The sequence below is a fragment of the Akebia trifoliata genome, chromosome 8 (assembly GCF_017979445.1).
Source record: "Akebia trifoliata isolate Shusen 1 chromosome 8, ASM1797944v1, whole genome shotgun sequence".
Classification (NCBI taxonomy): Eukaryota; Viridiplantae; Streptophyta; class Magnoliopsida; order Ranunculales; family Lardizabalaceae; genus Akebia; species Akebia trifoliata.
The window spans coordinates 6,621,179-6,639,558 of NC_141382.1; the positions used below are offsets into that span (position 1 = coordinate 6,621,179).

Sequence of the window (18,380 nt, forward strand, 5' to 3'; positions counted from 1 at the left end):
CTAACGCTATTCAACACCACACCAACGGCCCTAATTAAGGGTGAATCTCATTCAACAATAATAAAAACACCTCATGAATTAATTAGGGCAACCCACACCATAACTAGTTTAAATTTCTTTATTTTATACGAATTAAAAATTTATGGTCTAGAGATCATCCCCACTGAAACTCAACCCATTCCGAAAATTTTAACCCCTTCTAAATTGATTTATAAAAAAAATTGACGATTTATAATTCTTGAACTTATTTTGATGGGATTGAAAGTTTCAGAATGGACTGATTTTTTGTGAGGATGATCTCCTCATCATAGAGATCATCCTCATAAAAATCAGCTCATTCTGAAACTTTTAACCTATATAAGACAAAATGATTTGACTATGATGTGGGTTTCTCTTATTAATTCGTAAGGTGTTTTTATAATTATTCATCTCCATTTCGTGCATTGAAAATGATGAAATTCTAAGCTCAGTCACTAATCATTTTAATTTCCAAAACATGCATTCGTCACTTACGAACACTGGTGTTAAATCTCGTCCAATACACTTGACTTGTTTATCCATCTCGTTGGTGGGCAATACCGAGATGTATCGGATGACTCGTCTCGATTTTGGATAAGATTTTAAATCATGTGAATTCATCACTTTTAATATCTATGAATTCGTTGATATACTGGCAAATTCATTGATTATAAAAGTAATGAATTCACTTGAAATGCATGTGTTTGAAAATGAAAATGAATAGCGTACAAAAATCGAAATTTAGACATAAGTTGCACACATTTTGAAAAAAAAAATCCTCCTAATTAATATCAAGAGCTTCTATTGCCACACCAAATTTTACTAAGCGCACCTAAGATGCGAACTAATCTTTTGTTGCTTTAACATAGGATTTGGCATATTCTCAACAAAAGTTGATGTGGAATTAGAATCTCTCATATGACCCTCCCAACCACTATAGAATCTAAAGACTTAAAGTCCAGGGCTTAAAAATGGGTCGGATTTTATCAGAAATCTGAGAGAATTGAATTCGAATTTAACGAGTTTGGTTCTTGCAGGTATATCCGAATTAAAAAAAAGGTCGAATATGGGTTGATGTTCCTTGACATGAGTCAGATCTGGGTCGGATACAAGTCCATCCCTATATTCGAATGATATATTACTTGGTAAGTTATATTTTATATTTTTCAAAGTATCTTTTTTCAACCAAACCCTATTAAAGTCCCACTAGCCTAACTAATATATGGCCAAACTCTTCAAGACCAACACATCATGTAAGAAGTGAATTTGTTATTTTATTTATACAAAGAGTTTAATGTCGTTTGTGATCTATTCAATAACCTTCATCCTTATTGGCGAGATTTATAATTTTTCATGGTTGATTATTAATCATTGATTAGATATTGTATTTTTGTATATTTATGTAGCACTAACCAATCTATTTTTTTGATTTGTAGGTCTAAATATCTTGGGTTATTGACCTTGTATTTTTTATTTAAAAAAAAAAAAAAAAACATTAGGTAGGATATCCCACATACATTTTAAGATTTCCCTTAAGGTTGCACGCCCTCACCCGCAAAAGTTTCCAACATGTGCAAAAAGGGTATTTTAGAACACACATTCATTCGGAGCAAACCCTTGTTGCTAGTTTTACCACTCACGCAACCCTATGATTTTATTGATCCTATGGATTGAATGTGCCAATCATTTTTTAGATGACTAGTTTTAGTGAGAAAATCAATGGATTTACTCATAGAGGTAGGTTATTTATGTTAATATCTCATACAAGAGACGAATGTTAAGGGAGTATATCCTCTGTAATTTTTTTTTCTCAAGTTCTGTGTGGTACTCTTTCCACATAAGAGGTAATATTGAAATAAAAAACTACGACATCATATATGTAAGGATCATGCCTTGGATAAGATTTGAAAGAAAAAAAATTAAAAATTATTTAACCTACTTAGGGGCTTTGAAAATGAACAAATGAATTTCAAAGTCGCTGTCATGTGGCACTCTTTTCAACCGTTTAAGTGCATTTCACGGAACTTCAGGAAAAAAACTACAAATGATCCACTCCTGAACAATCAATAAGAGATTATCAAAAAGAAAAAAACAATTGAAACCTCTCGACTTATTATTAATTGAGTCTAAATGATTTCGATAAGAAATTTTTGAATAGACCTATTAAGAATTATGTATTTTTTAAGTGAAGTGTGAATTTTTATTTTTTGATGCGAAAACTCACATCAAACTCCTTCTAATGGACATACAAACGAAGTAACATAGCCAAAACATTCTTAGTCCCATTAAATGCAAACGAAGTAAAATGGCCTTTCCATTGTGATTTTTGGGTTGGATCAACAGTGCAATCTCAAAATGAGAGGGGGAGAGAGAGAGAGAGTACACCTGTCGGTCTTTTATTAGAGAAATCTGTGTACACGTGTCGGTCTTTTATTGAGAGAAAGAGAAAAGCTGGAACAAAATAAATTCCTTGGTCGAGGTACTTGTGAATCATTCACAAACTAAAGTTATCTGTAATTCAATCAGAGCCAAACAGTGGGTTTGTTGTTTTCTTAACGTCATTTCTAAGATTTGATGGATGGAACAGATGTAAATATTTAACTTTTGTTGGGGAAATTTGAAATCTCAATTGATTATTGAGCCGTTGGAGGGCCCTCTAAGTGGTCATGTGGGACCAGTCGAATAGTATTGAGTATTGACAAACACAATCAATAAACCAATCATTTAAGTATAATAATTGATAAAATTGTAATCAATAATGGGAACAAGTTTGAAGCTACTTTGAAGTTGGGGACACGTTAGGTTTGCATTGGGTGGGACACCTCTAGATCATCATCCTCGTCAGGGGCGGATTTATCGGGAGAGGGGGGATGCACTTGTCCCCATCATAACTTTTAAAATTTAAAGTTTAGTGAGCTATTGTGACAGATAATAGCGATAGATAAAAAAATTTACCACTCTGATAGGGGATACGCATGTCGTTCCCATCAGAACTTTTAAAATTTAAAGTTCAGTGAGTTATTGTGACAGATAATAGCGATGGATAAAAAAAAATTTGCCACTCTTACCTCCACAAATTTTTTTTAACTCTTCGTTGTCAGTTAGGCTCTCGCGTGTCTAGGATTCTTGTCCCCACAAGAACTTTTAAAATCTAAAGTTTAGTGAGCTATTGTGACATATAATAGCGATGGATAAAAAAATCTACCACTTTTACCTCCACAATTTTCTTTTTAACTCTTAGTTGTCAGTTGGACTCTCGCGTGTTTATGGTCTGATCAAATCAACCAACGACCGATTTATAGAACAAAGAGTTAAGCAAGGGCCAAGAGATTGATGGAAGAACTGGTTGAAGTCAATGTTGTGTTCAACTCCTCGGGTTTGCTGGTTGGAAGGATTACTTTTTGTCCCCCCCCCTCTTTGCATACAAAAAATCACTGTACTCTTAATTGCCCCCGCATAGGCAAAATCTTGACTTCGCCCCTGATCCTTATCCACTTGTGAGAAGACATGGATTTAAAAAGAATTGAATTACTTCTATATTAATTTTGATAAGATTATCAAGATATAAATTAGTATATCTTGTCACAACCCCAACCCCAATCAAAGTAGCTAGTTTTGGCTTCAAGATTAATGTTAATGTATATCTTCAATGGTATTCCTGTAAATTTATTTCAATAATCATTCAATCTTTAAGGTGAGAGACTAAAGATATTGTTTTAGGAAAAAATGTGTATCTTTTCTTGGAGACAGTCTTCTCATTTATAACTTTTTCCTCATGTCTTGGTCGAGTCTACATTGTGTACTCCACGGATCACGCTTATCTAGACCATTTTGCTTGTTTATCCCATGAACCATGTTAAGTAGAGAAAGTTATCTTTTCTTCTTGATTGTTTAAAGACACATTGTCTTGATGTTGAACTTCTTTTTTATCTTTTCGTTAATAAGTACTCTTTGAATTTAATACTTTCATTCTTACAATGTCAACGTAATGAGGCCCACCTACAAAAACGTTTTTCTTAAGTGAGGAATCTACCACTCTATGTCTCGATTCCACATCCTTTCAATTGGTTGGATTTGGAAAACCTCCCTTTCTCAAGAAAGCACGTCCATGCTCTCCCCTCCATAATTTCTACTTTATCAGCCAATGCCTCCTCCCTTTCCTAAGGGTAATTGAAAAATCAAGATCAAGTCTAATAGAGGCCCAATATGTCAAAGTTATCTTCTTCTACTTTAATATTCGGAGAATATCACAATGAACAATTATAAAGATAAGACATTCATGATTAATTAAATCGAAAAGAGAAAACAAAACATGTCAAAAAGTCCTTGGATTGCTAAACAAAAAACATCATCGGATCTCAAAATAACTAAATTTTATTCGAAAACACTATCCATTTGACCATATCTAGCATGTTTAATCATAGAGTCGTGATAATCTGACTCCCCCTCTAACCAAACTCTCCTATCATGGAATGTGCACAGTATATAGATTTTCCTCGGTATTCACAATTTTACATCCCCATAAATATGTGTAGTTTTGTATCTTGAGGGAAAAAAAATCTATGGTTCTATACACATGCCACGTCAGGAGAGCATGTTGTGAGGGAGTCAGAAAATCATGTTTCTTAATCATAATAGATGGGTAAGTGATTCAATTGAATTTTCCATCATAAAATTCAACAGTTAACTCTATCATGTTCCACATTATTTCATACCAATGAAAATTGACAATCACGAAGGTGCGAACTTAGTTAAGTTGGTAAAACTTGAAGGAGTATTGATCAAATGACCTATGTTCAAATATTCTTTGAACCCACCTTCACCACTCTCGTCCACTAACACCTTGCTTGCCTAACAAAAAACAAGAAGACTAGCTCTTGCAACTCTCTCTCTCACAATTCCACATTCTTTATCTATAACAATATAATGTTCTAACCTTGGCCTAGTCGTATGCCGAGCCTTGATAAGCTCCTTAGGAAGGATAGGTCAAGTGTTCGAAACCCCATGAAACTATGAATTTCTTGAGACCACTCTTCAGGATCCGGTTGGCCCTCTGCTCAAAGGGTGGGGATACCCACGATAAGAAAAAAAAAAAGAAGTTAAATGATTGCCTTTTCAAATGAGCCTACTTTGAATTATTCACTTTCCGTTGGATTATTGTCGACATAATCAAATAATGCTAATTTTTTTCTAGAATTTTAGACTAAGCTTCGTATGTACTTATGCAAACATTCTTTTCTAATAAACTTGCTAGCCCACACACAAGCCTAAGAGTGTGAACTTAACCCATGTCTCCCAAGCCTTCATAAAATTCTTCACTTCAAATCAAATTAAACCACATGCACCATAATTTGTGCGGTCAATGTCAATTTCTTTTAGAGTTGCATGAGCCAATATGTACAACACTCATTTATGGTTGGGTTAACTCCCCTAACTCTTCCATTAATCCACAAGTCATTAGGACTTGCAGCACATGAATTACTTGATTGGATTAATTCGTCCAAGAGACTAAACCACCATCGACTCTAGTTTAAGGGATTCAGATTCTTGGTTCCTATTGATTTTTATAGCTTCTGATTCTCAATTGATTCGGTTCTAAGTGATCTAGTTCTAATCAATTCCAATAAAAAAAAAGGGATTTGAAAGTAGGGTTTGAGCTTCCAATTCGATTAAATGGGAAGCTATTGATAGGGAGCATTCAAGTACCCAAAACTGAACCCGACTCGATTTTCGGGTACAGGTCTGGTATACATGAAACTAGAACCGACCCATTAATTTTCAGGTATAGGTCGAAGATCAAAAGGGTATACCTGTACCCAAACCCAATTTTTCGGATACAAATTCGAGTGGGATACGGATTCGGGCATATATTGAAATTTAAAATTTGATTTATTTATATAGGTTAATTTAACTTTAAAATTAAAGTAGAAATTTATAAATATATACATCTTTAAAAAATAGAATACATACAAATTATAGAAGACATTTCTAAATATTTTAATGGGTAGCGAGTATGGAATCGGGTATGATCAAGTATTTTACGGGTTCAAGCGGGTTCTAGGCCATAGAAATTCTAATCGAATCGAACCAAGCCAGGTTTGGTTCGGGTATTTTTTTGGGTTCAAGTTGGTTTCAAGCATGTTTTTCGGGCGGGTAAAGGGTTCTTGGTACACCCCAACCCATCCAACCTAATCTTGGGTCAAACAAATTTAAATTTTGGTGACATGTGATCATGTAGAATTCGAAAACAGAACTATTCGTTACTTAGAGAACTCCATAGCCCCCAGCGCATCGTAGCAAACACCATCTTTAGCAAAATTCATAAGTTTAAGACCGTTAGATCTTCGACTCCAACGGTTTTTAACTGTTTTTCATGGATGAAAGCAAGATGGATAATAAGCAAATTCAACACCCACTTTCTCTCTTCTCCAATTTCTTGTCTCCCAAAAAAGAAATTTCAACCTTCACAAAATCCTCTTCTAGACACACAAAATGTCCATTTTGTCCTCAACCATGTAGACATAAGCCATCTCCTTTCCATATGTGGAAAGGAGGGGTATTTTCGTCTTGGGTCTTCCCTCCATGCCTCCATCATCAAGAATTTCGAATACTTCGATCCCAAATATCAAACTAATTCCCGAAATGTCGTCGCTGTTTGGAATTCTCTCATTTTCATGTACTCAAAATGTGGAGAATTATTGTTAGCAGCTAAGGTGTTCGATGTAATGCCAATTAAAGACACTATCTCATGGAATTCAATTATATCGGGTTTTTTGAAGATTGGAGAGTTCGAAATGGGGTTTGAGTATTTTAAACGAATGCATGGTTCGGGTATTTTTCTTTTCGATCAAGCAACTTTGACAACTATTTTATCTTCTTGCGATAATCCCGAACTACTTTATCTTTGTAAAATGATGCATTATTTCGTATTTTATAATGGGTATGAGCGGGAAATTTCGGTGGGGAATGCTCTTATAACTTCCTATTTTTGTTGTGGTTGTTTGACTTCGGGAAGGCAAGTGTTCGATGAGATGTTTGATAGCAATGTCATCACATGGACGGCTTTGATTTCGGGTCTTGCCCAAAGTCAGTTTTGTGAGGAGAGTTTGGAATTTCTTTTGAAGATGCGACGTGGATTAGTGATTCCTAATTCTTTGACATACTCAAGCTCGCTTATGGCTTGTTCTGGTTTAAGAGCATTAAAAGAAGGGCGTCAAATTCATGGAATCGTCTTGAAATCAGGATTTCAATCATATTTGTGTGTTGAAAGTGCACTAATGGACATGTATTGTAAGTGTAGTTGCATGGAAGATGCTTTCAATATCTTTGACTCTGTCGAGGAATTTGATGAAGTTTCCATGACTGTGATTCTTGTGGGTTTTGCCCAAAATGGATTGGAAGAAGAAGCTATTGAGATTTTTGTGAAAATGGTGAAGGCTGGGTTCCTAGTTGATTCCAATATGGTTTCGGCCATTCTTGGTGTGTCTGGTTTTGATATGTCTTTATCTCTAGGCCAACAAATTCACTCGTTGGCAATCAAGAAAAACATCAGTTCTAATCCTTTTGTGAGCAATGGGCTCGTCAACATGTACTCCAAATGTGGTGACTTGGAGCAATCAATCAAAGTCTTCACTCAGATGGCACAAAGGAATTCAGTTTCGTGGAACTCGATGATTGCAGCTTTTGCTCGCCATGGACGGGGCTTTGAAGCACTTCAATTGTATGAGGAGATGACATTAGAAGGTGTGGAGCCAACTGATGTCACATTTTTATCGTTGCTTCATGCTTGTAGTCATGTAGGATCAATTGAAAAGGGAATGGAGTTCTTGGAGTCAATGTCTAAGTTTCATGGGATTAGTCCAAGGATGGAGCATTATGCTTGTGTGGTCGACATGTTGGGGCGAGCGGGGCATTTAAATGAAGCTAAGAGCTTCATTGAGGGGTTACCAATGGAGCCCAACGTTCTAGTCTGGCAAGCCTTGCTTGGTGCTTGTAGCATCCACAGGGATTCTCAAATGGGGCGATATGCTGCAGATCGCTTGCTTTTGGTAGCACCGGAGAGTGCCACACCATATGTTTTGATGGCCAATATATATTCTTCTGAAGGCAAATGGAATGAGAGAGCTAGGGTTATTAAGAAAATGAAGGTGATGGGGGCGAAGAAGGAAACAGGGATGAGCTGGATTGAGATTGAGAGGGAGGTACATAGCTTTGTTGTTGAGGACAAACTTCATGCACGAGTTGAGATAATTTATGAGGTTTTGGAGGAATTAATTAGACTAATGAAAGATGAAGGATATGTGCCAAACAAAAAGTTCATGCTCTATGATCTTGATCAAGATGGAAAGTGAGCTTGCTAAGTCTAACTTTGGAACATGGATTCAATAGTGTAAAAAGTCTAATATCAAAACAAAAAACCATATCGGATCTGAACTTTGAATCTCCATCTCAACTTTCATGGGTAGGAATCTTTGTAAGAAAGGATTGCAGGTATGAAATGCAATGAAGTTTCTATACTCTTTGTTTTATAGACTAATAATCGCTTACATTTATTCAAATGTTTGATAATGTTGTGGTCATTGTGGTTTTATGGACTAATGCTTCTCTTTTATTATGTTAGCATGTTTTAGATGCTTAAATGTCTTGCTCGACTAATTACATATAAAGAAAATGTCTATGATCCATTTAGGTTTGTTTGGATGTCGAACTTTCTGATTCTAGTAATTTTTAATTTGAGGGCTCAATTTGTGAGAGAAAAAACACTTAAACACTTAGAAGCATCTCATTTTCATGCATCTTCTGATTGTAATTGAAGGAGATGCAAGAAATGTGCTTAGTTTGGTGTCTAGGGAAAAAAGAATGGCATGGGGTGATTGACTCTCTTACATTGTCAAAGAAACTCGGAATGTGTCTTTTTAGAAGTTACCTTCTCCCTAGGGCCGATTTCTGCTGGTGTGGTGGGTCGTCTCTGAACTCTCAGTTTGTCGAGGTATATGCTATTTCATATAAGTAATACATCTAGGTTCAAAATTTCATGGAGTTATATGGGGGAATAATTTCTTGGACTTTCGAGTTTAGGAGATATTTCCATGACTAGTAGTTGGACTCTTTGGCTTCCCTAATCTATTCTGTCTATGAAATCCCAATTGTTCTTTCGATCGAGGATGCTTGGGTATGGACCGCTGCCTTCAACAAGATTAGGGGTTTATCTATTGTTAATTTTTTTTTTCCTTTACAAAGATAGTATAAAATCAATTGATTGTGTTCTTATTGAGTATGCTTTCATAAGATAAATATGATCTTATTTAATTCTCATCATGTGCATAGAATGGATTTTCCCAACTTCGGTCTTTCTTCTATTCCAACGTTGGACTCAGGGGCCGACCTACATGGGGACTACGGGGGCCATCCCCCCCTAATTTTTTTTGGAAAATATTTTATCTAATCTATAAAATCCTAAAAAGAAAAGGAAAAGAAAATAGTGGCTGATAAATCCGTTGTTATAGCTCTATTTTTATTCTCAAATTTTTTTTTCTTTTTTCTTTTCCTTCTTTCCTTTTGTTTGTAATCAATTGATGTGGCAATTGAAAACAAGAAGATCTATCTCTTGATTCTCCATTCCTTCTTTCGGTCTCTCAATTGCATTTGCGTGCTTTTATTGGTTTTATTTGAAGTTAGGGTTATCGATTTCTTTCTTTCATTGATGGAATTTTTAAAACTTTTTTGAGATTCTGGTATTTTTAATCTGAATTGTAATTTAATTACTAGAGAAAATAGCTTCATTTCTTAGCTCCAAATCAAATTATAAATTGAATCCAGGAAGAGAGAAAGAAAAGACAGAGGAAGGCCTGCCTTTTAGATCTTTAGGTGATTTTTTTTATTTTTATTTTTATGATTGCTTGATCTGATTGATCTTTTTTATGATTTATTACAATTGTTTTTTATTATGATCAACTCATTTAATAGAAACATTTCTTTTGAAATTTCTTTTGTTTCAATCTGACCTTTTTTTTTTTTTTCTTTTGTTGTCAAGAATATATTTCTTTATTTTATTTAGCAAAATTTAAATATTATTTTGATTTCGTTGAGTTCTGATTGTAAATTTGAAGTTTTGTTATTTGAAGTGGATATCAGATTGACCATGAAATGCTAGTTGTAACATAATTTTGTCTCTTTAAAAAAAAAAAAAAAATTAAGTTGTAAGAATTTGATAATAAAAGAATTATCTCATTCAAAACTCTCTATTGTTTGTTTTATATAAAATTGATGTTGGCCTGAAATTTTATATTTTTATATGCATTACAACTAGAATGGGAATCAAATAGTGCAAGAAGCCAGTTTTAACATTGTTACCTTTTGTTTATAATCTACCCTTAGTTCTTATTTTACAGTAAAAATATACATTTAAGACTTTTAGTACAAAGAAATATATAATTATTATTTATAATTTTTCTAATTTTGCACACTAGTTCGGCCGCAAATGAAATTTTGTGGGACTTAAAATCCTTTTAGCGCGCGTAAGAGAATGCTTTGGAGAACTTCCCATTTTATGAAATGTCGAGGTAAAGGAGATGGAAATCATTGATGTAGTTATCAACATTATAGGTTTCTTGTATTATTCGCGTAAGCCCTTTAAGGAGTTTACGGGTTTCTTTTTTGAAGACTTTCTTTTTAGGTGGGATTCAGTTTTCAATCAGGATTTTCAGTAGCTCTCTTTATTTGTGCTTGTGTTTTCTGTTTGTTTTTCTCTTTTCTTTCGGTAGTCTTCTTGACTTCCTTTTCCTTCAATATTTTAAGCCCATTATGAAAAATACTCAAATCCAACGGTTTAAATTTGGCCGTAGGTCCATCAACCGTTGCTTGGAAACTCTCTCTCGATGATCGGATGGCTGTCATCGTTTCGCTAAAGAACAAGTTAACAGTGTACCTACCATGTGATCTCACTGCACTACTGTAGTGATCATCAATAGTGGGTGACAGGTGGTGGGCCTACACTGAACCACTATTCTCACTTTGAATGAGAACCATTTGATCCCTTTTGCTTTGGCATCAGTTTCAGATCATTAGGCCCTCTTAAAATGCACACAGTGCACAGTACACAGTGCACAGTACTTGTGAGTGATCACCACTAAAACCCTAAACTTGTGGTCCCTAAAGACAGTTCTTTTGAATATAATTGAGTCAAAACCATTCATTCCATCACATAAAACAAGTTCATGTTTCAATGATCGGCTCTATCGGTTGATCATAGCCATTCATTCAATCACATTCTTTACGATGATCAATCTCGAATCTTGTTAAAATAAAAAATAAAAAAAGTATACTATAGATGGTTTATGATGCTACATTGTTTAAGAGAGTTGCTATTGCCACACCAATTTTTTTTACTAATTTGTGTGGCATTAGTAAAAGTTGGTGAGGTAATAGAAGTTCTCTATTTTAAATCAATAAGATTCTGTAGTCCATTTATTTATTATTATGAGCTATCATAATCAAATCTTAAGATAACTTTTAATAAGATTAACAGGAGATCTACCTCTTGTAGACTTCTTTGATTGACAAAATTACCCTTTCCTAAGTGACAAATTAGGAGAGAGTTTAAAACCATTAATCAAACTTTTAAAAGGGTAATTTGGACAATTAAGACATGGGTTTGATACCTTTGATATAGTTGGGGAGTGGGAAGTCACATGGTAAGGAAATTTCTCTCATGTGACCACATGCTTGTAAGCAAGGTGAGTCAAGCTTCCAAAAGCTTATCTCTTTGACCAAACCCCCTATTAAATATAATTAAAATCTATTAAATAACCTAATTGATCAAAATTATTAGAATGCCCCTGCCCCTTGCTTCTTTTAATAAAAGATATTATACTCACCAATAAAGCTGGATTTATAATAATATAATAATAAAAATAAATAATAAAAATCACATTTTCCCATATTTCTCATCATATTTTCATGAGGGGGTGCTTGTTTTTGGGGCACAAGTTTATTCCAATTAGACTTATAACACTAACCAAACACTATCCAAGTTTTGCTAAAAAGAATCACAAAAGTATTTCTCAAAAATCAATAATATTTTGTCTTTAAGTGAAAGAATCAAAATTTTTTTTTTTTTTTTCATTATATAATGTTACTTTTTCTTAAAAAGGAAAAAAAACAGTTTTTCAAATTATGATATTTACAAAAATATTATTGCACGATGATATAAAATTGTATGATTTTGAGAGTTGTCAACATCGAATGATGCTTGCACTAAATATAACACTCTTACCTTACCAGATACGAGTAGGTTGAGTTTGCAAGTCGACGAGATTTAATTATATTGTTTTCTAGTTTGTGCACCGAGTCATCTCAAAAAATCATTGAGTCTGTTCGATTGGACATATCGAGTTGTCACAAAGTAATCAGCCAATTTGAAAGGAATTAACCCACAAAAGTAGGATGAGGTAGGGAAACTGGATGTGCAGGCTTCAAAGTAACTCATCGGGTTTTATAACTATGGTTTCAAGCTTTGGCATCTAGTTCCCATGGACTCCATGTGCTGTCCCCATATTCTAAACACAACCTTAACTCCATTGTTTCAACTTCACCAGACCACTTTAATTTAAAAATCTCAAAATTACGAAATTCTCTTTATAAAACCCATATTCATGCATGTCTTGCGACACACAGCCCTCCTCCCCTCCCCAAGCACACACACACACACACACACACATACATGCACACACACCATGGTCTCCCTACAAAGTGTTGAGGCAACCTCTACATTCGTTGAACCGATGTCCAGCCCACGGATCTCTTTCTCCACTGACTTCCTCGATACCAAGAACTTCATCTCCCCAAGCCCAAATGTAGATAACCAAAAAGTCCTTGAAATCGAGAGCGAGAAAATGCGTAATTTGGATTTTGAATTTGATCTCCTCTCTTGTGACTCGGCTTCTGATACCATGATAACGGCTGACGAGCTCTTCTTTGAGGGAAAGCTCCTTCCCTTTTGGCAAATGCAACATTTGGAGAAACTTAGTGACATCACTTTAAAGCCGAAAGAAGAAGAGAAGAACGAAAAGAGAGTAAGTTGGTTCATCGATGAAGACCCATCTCCTAGGCCACCTAAGTGCACTGTTTTATGGAAGGAATTATTAAGGTTGAAGAAACAACGCGCAACTTCATTATACTCTTCTTCTTCTTCTTCTTCATCTTCATCGTCGAGCTCTGTAGTTGATGTGAGTTCCTTTGATGAAGGGAAGGAAGGCAAGGATGGGTTGTGGAGTGGGGAGAAGCATGTGAAGAGGATTAAGAAAGGGTTAGAGAGAACAAGGTCAGGTAATGTTAGAATAAGGCCTATAGTTAATGTGCCCATTAACATCCAAGGAAAGACTAGAGCCTTACCACCTTTTCTTTCACCTAAGAAAGGGAATGTAAAGAGAGATAAGTAAGAATGGTCTTTTTTTCTTTTACTTTTTGTGTGTGTTGTAGGATTCTTCTTCTATCATGTTTTTTTGGGAATTTTTGTTGCTAGGGTTGATTTTGATGCATTGTAAGTAAAGATGACTTAGATTTTGTTGAAGTGACATTGACCATTGTGTATTTTTTCCCCTCTAATTTCAAATTTTCACGTATGAGTAAAATTTACTATTGAATATAATAGATAGTGAATTGTGCCCAAATTATCATTTCATGCGCTGAATATGACGAAATTCCCATTCTAACTCACTACTCATTTTAATTCTCAAAACATGAACAACGAGATTCCAATGACGATCTCACTGATAAAACGTAGCGAGATTGTCACTTTAAAATACCTATGATTTCGTTATTGATGTTTTGGGAATTAGTATGAGAAGTGAGCTGGAATGGGAATTTCGTCAAAAGTTGAGTACGTTTTTGGAATTTTATCTTGTAAATAAATAATACTTTATAAACCCAATCTCTCAACCATTGCTTCATGTGCAAAGATTGTTGGGATGGATCCAATATACAATGGGTTTATGATCATATAACAACCATCCAATTGATAAAATATTGTAGGGTGGGATGGATGATTGTGAGGTTTGGTTTCTTAAGTAGTCTACAAGTTGGGATTAACTACTCATCTTGTGCCACTTTCCCTTTTCACCCTTTACCTAATTATGAATTCCTTTTGGGTGAAATGGAAACAGCATGGCCAAATATATCCATAGAACTATTTCCACACTAACTTTTCTTTATAAAATATCATTTAAAGAAATTAAACTTAACATTCCAAATATGGATATAGATGAATATCTATATTTCTATGGTCTTCTTCTTGTATTTTCTTTAGATTAGAATCTTCAAGAAAATCTTCTATCTATTCTCTCCTCTCTTTCTCTCTTATCGAATCCTTTGCATGATCTCCTAGGATTTACACTCTTTAAAAGAAAATATTTTCCCTATGTTCTTTACCTCTCTCTCTCTCTCCCTTCTTTTGCGTATGTGAAGAAGACAAGGGTGGGTGGTTGCATGAAAAAAAGACTGGTTATCCCCACCCCACCCCTCACACATATTTATATTATTAGCATGTTAATACGGAAAAATTGATGTGAAAATAGAAGTCCTCTACGTATACAATTGGGATCCATTGACTTTAGTAGAATGACTTTAAAATATGAAATCCAAATATTAATGAATCTTAGGGATTCATGTAAGGGTGTGAATGATTCCATTCCTATTTGGCTCTTAAGTACCTAATAGAAACCATCATGTGGAGAGCCTTTCGGGCTTCCAATCCTTGAGATTTAAATTGACCTTTGATTGAAAGCTTGATCTCAATCCAATGATTTTCCTCTCACGTTGGTGAAAGATTATGGAAGTCTTGTTACCATTCCTGATTCTGAAATGATTGAAGGGGAGAAGGAGAGAATGATGAGACTCTTGTGTGGTGCCTACCAAAGAATCAGTAATAAGTGAAAGTGAGAAGAGATGAGAAATTGGAAAAGATGATGAACAATGAAATTTTAGAGTGTGTAAAATGAATTCTTAGATAGAGTAAAAACTTACGAAGAATTTAGGATTTTACCATCTCTCAATCTTTGAGAGGGGATTTTATAATTGGAATCTAGGGATAGGTGTTACCACACAGCTGATCCAAGTGTAATGCCATATAGGATGTGAATTGGATGAAGGTTGCCCATGCCTCACTGATATTAATACTTGAGTTTGATTAATAGTATCTCAATGTAATTAATGTTGAGTTAGTATAAATTAACTATTTGAGGGTGGATGAGTAAGAAAATATTACATCCACTCATAAATGGATAAATACTAATAGATTTCACAATTAATGTAATAGATTTGACGCACGAGAGAGTTCAGATCTTCATTAATATTTCGTCTCATTATACATAAAGCCTTGAGATCGAGTTCATGGATTAATCGATCTAAGAATTGATTTACGCCCCTGTTTGGACCACCTCAGTATAATAATATCTGTGTTAGTCCTTTGGTATCCTCTTTGGAGAAATACTCGGCTCATACCGCTCTAACTATGGACTCTGAATAAGTAGGAGTGGGGCTAGGTCTTTTTTACTTTTGACTGTGATCGGTTTTAATTAAGCATTGTCCTCTATTTTGATAATGCCTATCATGTTATGTTGTAGTCCCATGGACACATACTAGTGGAGTAAATGGTTTCCACACATCACACTATTTCTTTTTGGGTATCGATTCTTGTTGGTTTTGATTATAATTCTAAAATAGGTGAAACCTGAGCTAGAACTGCCAAAAATCATGAGTACTCATTGATTCTAATTCTCAAGAATCAAATAAAACAAAAAAAATACCTCTAAAGATAGTAGAATTCCATTTTACTTACATACAAACTTTTTTTTTCAATCACCAAATATGAGAAATCTATAAATAAAAAGTCTTCTATGAATTATTGTAAAGCTTTTTTTCTTTCTAGAAAATAATGCCTGATCTACGTAACATCAATGACACAATTAAAATTTGGTCAAGTAAAGATATGAGCATTATTTTTACAAAAATTAAAATTAATTTTCTACAAGTAATAAGACTTCTACGAGAATACATAATTTATATAGAAACTTAAAAACTTTATTAATTATAGACTAATCTTAAATTAATGTAAGAAAACTTAAATTATTTATAATTAAAAAAAATGACAAAATAAATTAAATCCGAGTACCCTCAAGTTCGGCTGGCAATGGATTGGTTTGGTTTCGGATCAGTATTAAATTTTGTACTATAATCCAGATTTGATTAAAATGTCATCCAATCCAAAATCGATCCGATTCGATTAAGTTTCATCAGATCCAAAACTGATATGATCTGTTTCAGAGATTATGAAGGAATCTAGGGTTTGATTTATGAGAGAGAGAGAGAGAGAGTGAGAGAGAGGGAGGAGAGGCGTATAGGCTTTGGGGAAGACGAATTAATGGTCTAGAGTTGGTATTTTTTTTATTTATTTATAACGAAGAGGAGATGAATGGTTTGTTTTGCATTGAGAAAATGACCGGAACGGATTTTTATCGGATTGATTTGGGGTTGATCCAAACACAATCCGAAAATCCAGAAACTTGATTCAAATCCTATTTTTTCAGATTGGATACTAAATAAAAGTCGGATCATTGCCAGCCCTACCCTCAAGTATGAGTCAAATAGAACCATCTTGTTTATAGTTCCTATTGGTTCAATTCCTTTAAAACCCGACTTTAATCTTGTATAGGAATCCAAAAGTACCCGTTGACATCCTTAGATACATAACGTATTTTTGGATGTACATTTTAACCTGACGGTATACATGTAAATAGGTTTGAAAGTTTTGATAAATCTCGTTTATATTTTATAACTAAGCTTGCATATTAGTCTATGCACCTCACTAATCACTTTTTTAGATTAAGAGTCCTTTATTTGGAGTTACGACCTAGACCCAACTGTTCTTCAGAGTTCTAAATTTTGAACTACCATTGCCATAGGGGTGGAGCTAGGATTTTCTTGTAATGAGGGCAAAATATGGTTAGTGGTATACTTGAAGAACTTGAAGATGAATGATTTTAAGGTGAAATTCAAAGATTTTTTTTGTTAGAAGTTGAATAAAATTATATTTATGTCATTTTCAATTAGTATACGAGAAGGCCCAATCAAGAAGCAATGTCATCAACAAAAAAACATTGAAAGAGGGAGGAATTAGAGGTAGATGAGGGTGTGGGGGTAAATGGGGAGTGGGGACAAATAGGACATGTAATTAACTAAAAATATAGGGGTATCTTAAAGTTTTGTGGGGATAATTGCCCCCACCATTTCCTTGCTAACTCCACCCTTGCATTGCCGTGAACTAGATTCCTAATTATGGTTCAAATAAATTTTTTAAGACCCTAATCTAACTTGATAAATTAGGTCATTCGAACAACTGGCTCAAGTGTACCAAGATATCATTTAATATCAATAAGTCTTTTTGTAATTTAGATAGTTTTTGTAAAGTCATTTATGATCTCAAACAAGCCCCACGAGCTTTCTTTGATTTTTTGGTGTTTCAAAGCTAACAAATAGTTGGTGTAAATAAGACGTCAAAGAATCAAATCAGACCCGTAGTCCGATCCAGTCTAAATCCGATTACTTCGGATATGGATTGAGAATTGGGCTCTTATCCGATTTGACCAACATTAATATTGGGCCCGATTGTTGCCACGTGGTGTACATGCCTTATGGTGACGGCTATCTAATGAGAATCTTTCGACAATTTTTATTATATTATTATTATTATAAATGGACGAGATCTCCATGCGTTGAATATTAAAAAATAAAATTCATTTTTAATTGGTGATGTAGACATACCATTTGCTCAAATATTAAAGACGCGTTTACGTCCCTCATGTTTTGAAACCCCAATGATTTATGCCCCTTGACCTTGGTTTTCTTGATAGAAAAATTTAAATGACTTAAATACCCTCATCTTCACCTTCTAACTAGCAACACTTTTATTTTCTCCCCCAAAATAGTAATATTCGACTTTTGAATAAAAAAAAACTTACTCTCGAATTTCTTCTTAAGATTTTTTTTGTTTTTAAATTTATAAAACAAGTTATATCACTTCCCTTTTGAGATATAACCTAATTCCTACGATTGCACATCCTGAATCTATGAAAGTTTTTTAACATATAACAAGGTATATCAAAAAGCCACTCAATTTCAAACACACAATTAGAGGGAACAAAGCCCTTACGCTAATTTTATAATTGAGCTTACACCCTAATTCCTTAAGTTTTAATATGATAACAAAATATGATCTTGAGAAGTAGAATGATGGATTCACCCTCTCTCTCTCTCTCTATATATATATATATATATTATATATATATATATATAAATATAAAGAGAGA

At 34.2% G+C, this 18,380-nt stretch overlaps 2 protein-coding genes across 2 annotated transcripts; both read left to right on the forward strand.

Moving 5' to 3' along the window:
- Positions 1–6,132: 6,132 nt before the first annotated feature.
- Positions 6,133–9,214, forward strand: LOC147395775 (Tetratricopeptide repeat (TPR)-like superfamily protein). The gene has a single exon (XM_086450321.1). It carries the CDS (start codon positions 6,396–6,398, stop codon positions 8,367–8,369), a length of 1,974 nt encoding a protein of 657 aa, XP_086306447.1. The 5' UTR covers positions 6,133–6,395; the 3' UTR covers positions 8,370–9,214.
- Positions 9,215–12,519: 3,305 nt separating this feature from the next.
- Positions 12,520–13,492, forward strand: LOC147395776 (uncharacterized). The gene has a single exon (XM_086450325.1). It carries the CDS (start codon positions 12,672–12,674, stop codon positions 13,455–13,457), a length of 786 nt encoding a protein of 261 aa, XP_086306451.1. The 5' UTR covers positions 12,520–12,671; the 3' UTR covers positions 13,458–13,492.
- Positions 13,493–18,380: the final 4,888 nt, after the last annotated feature.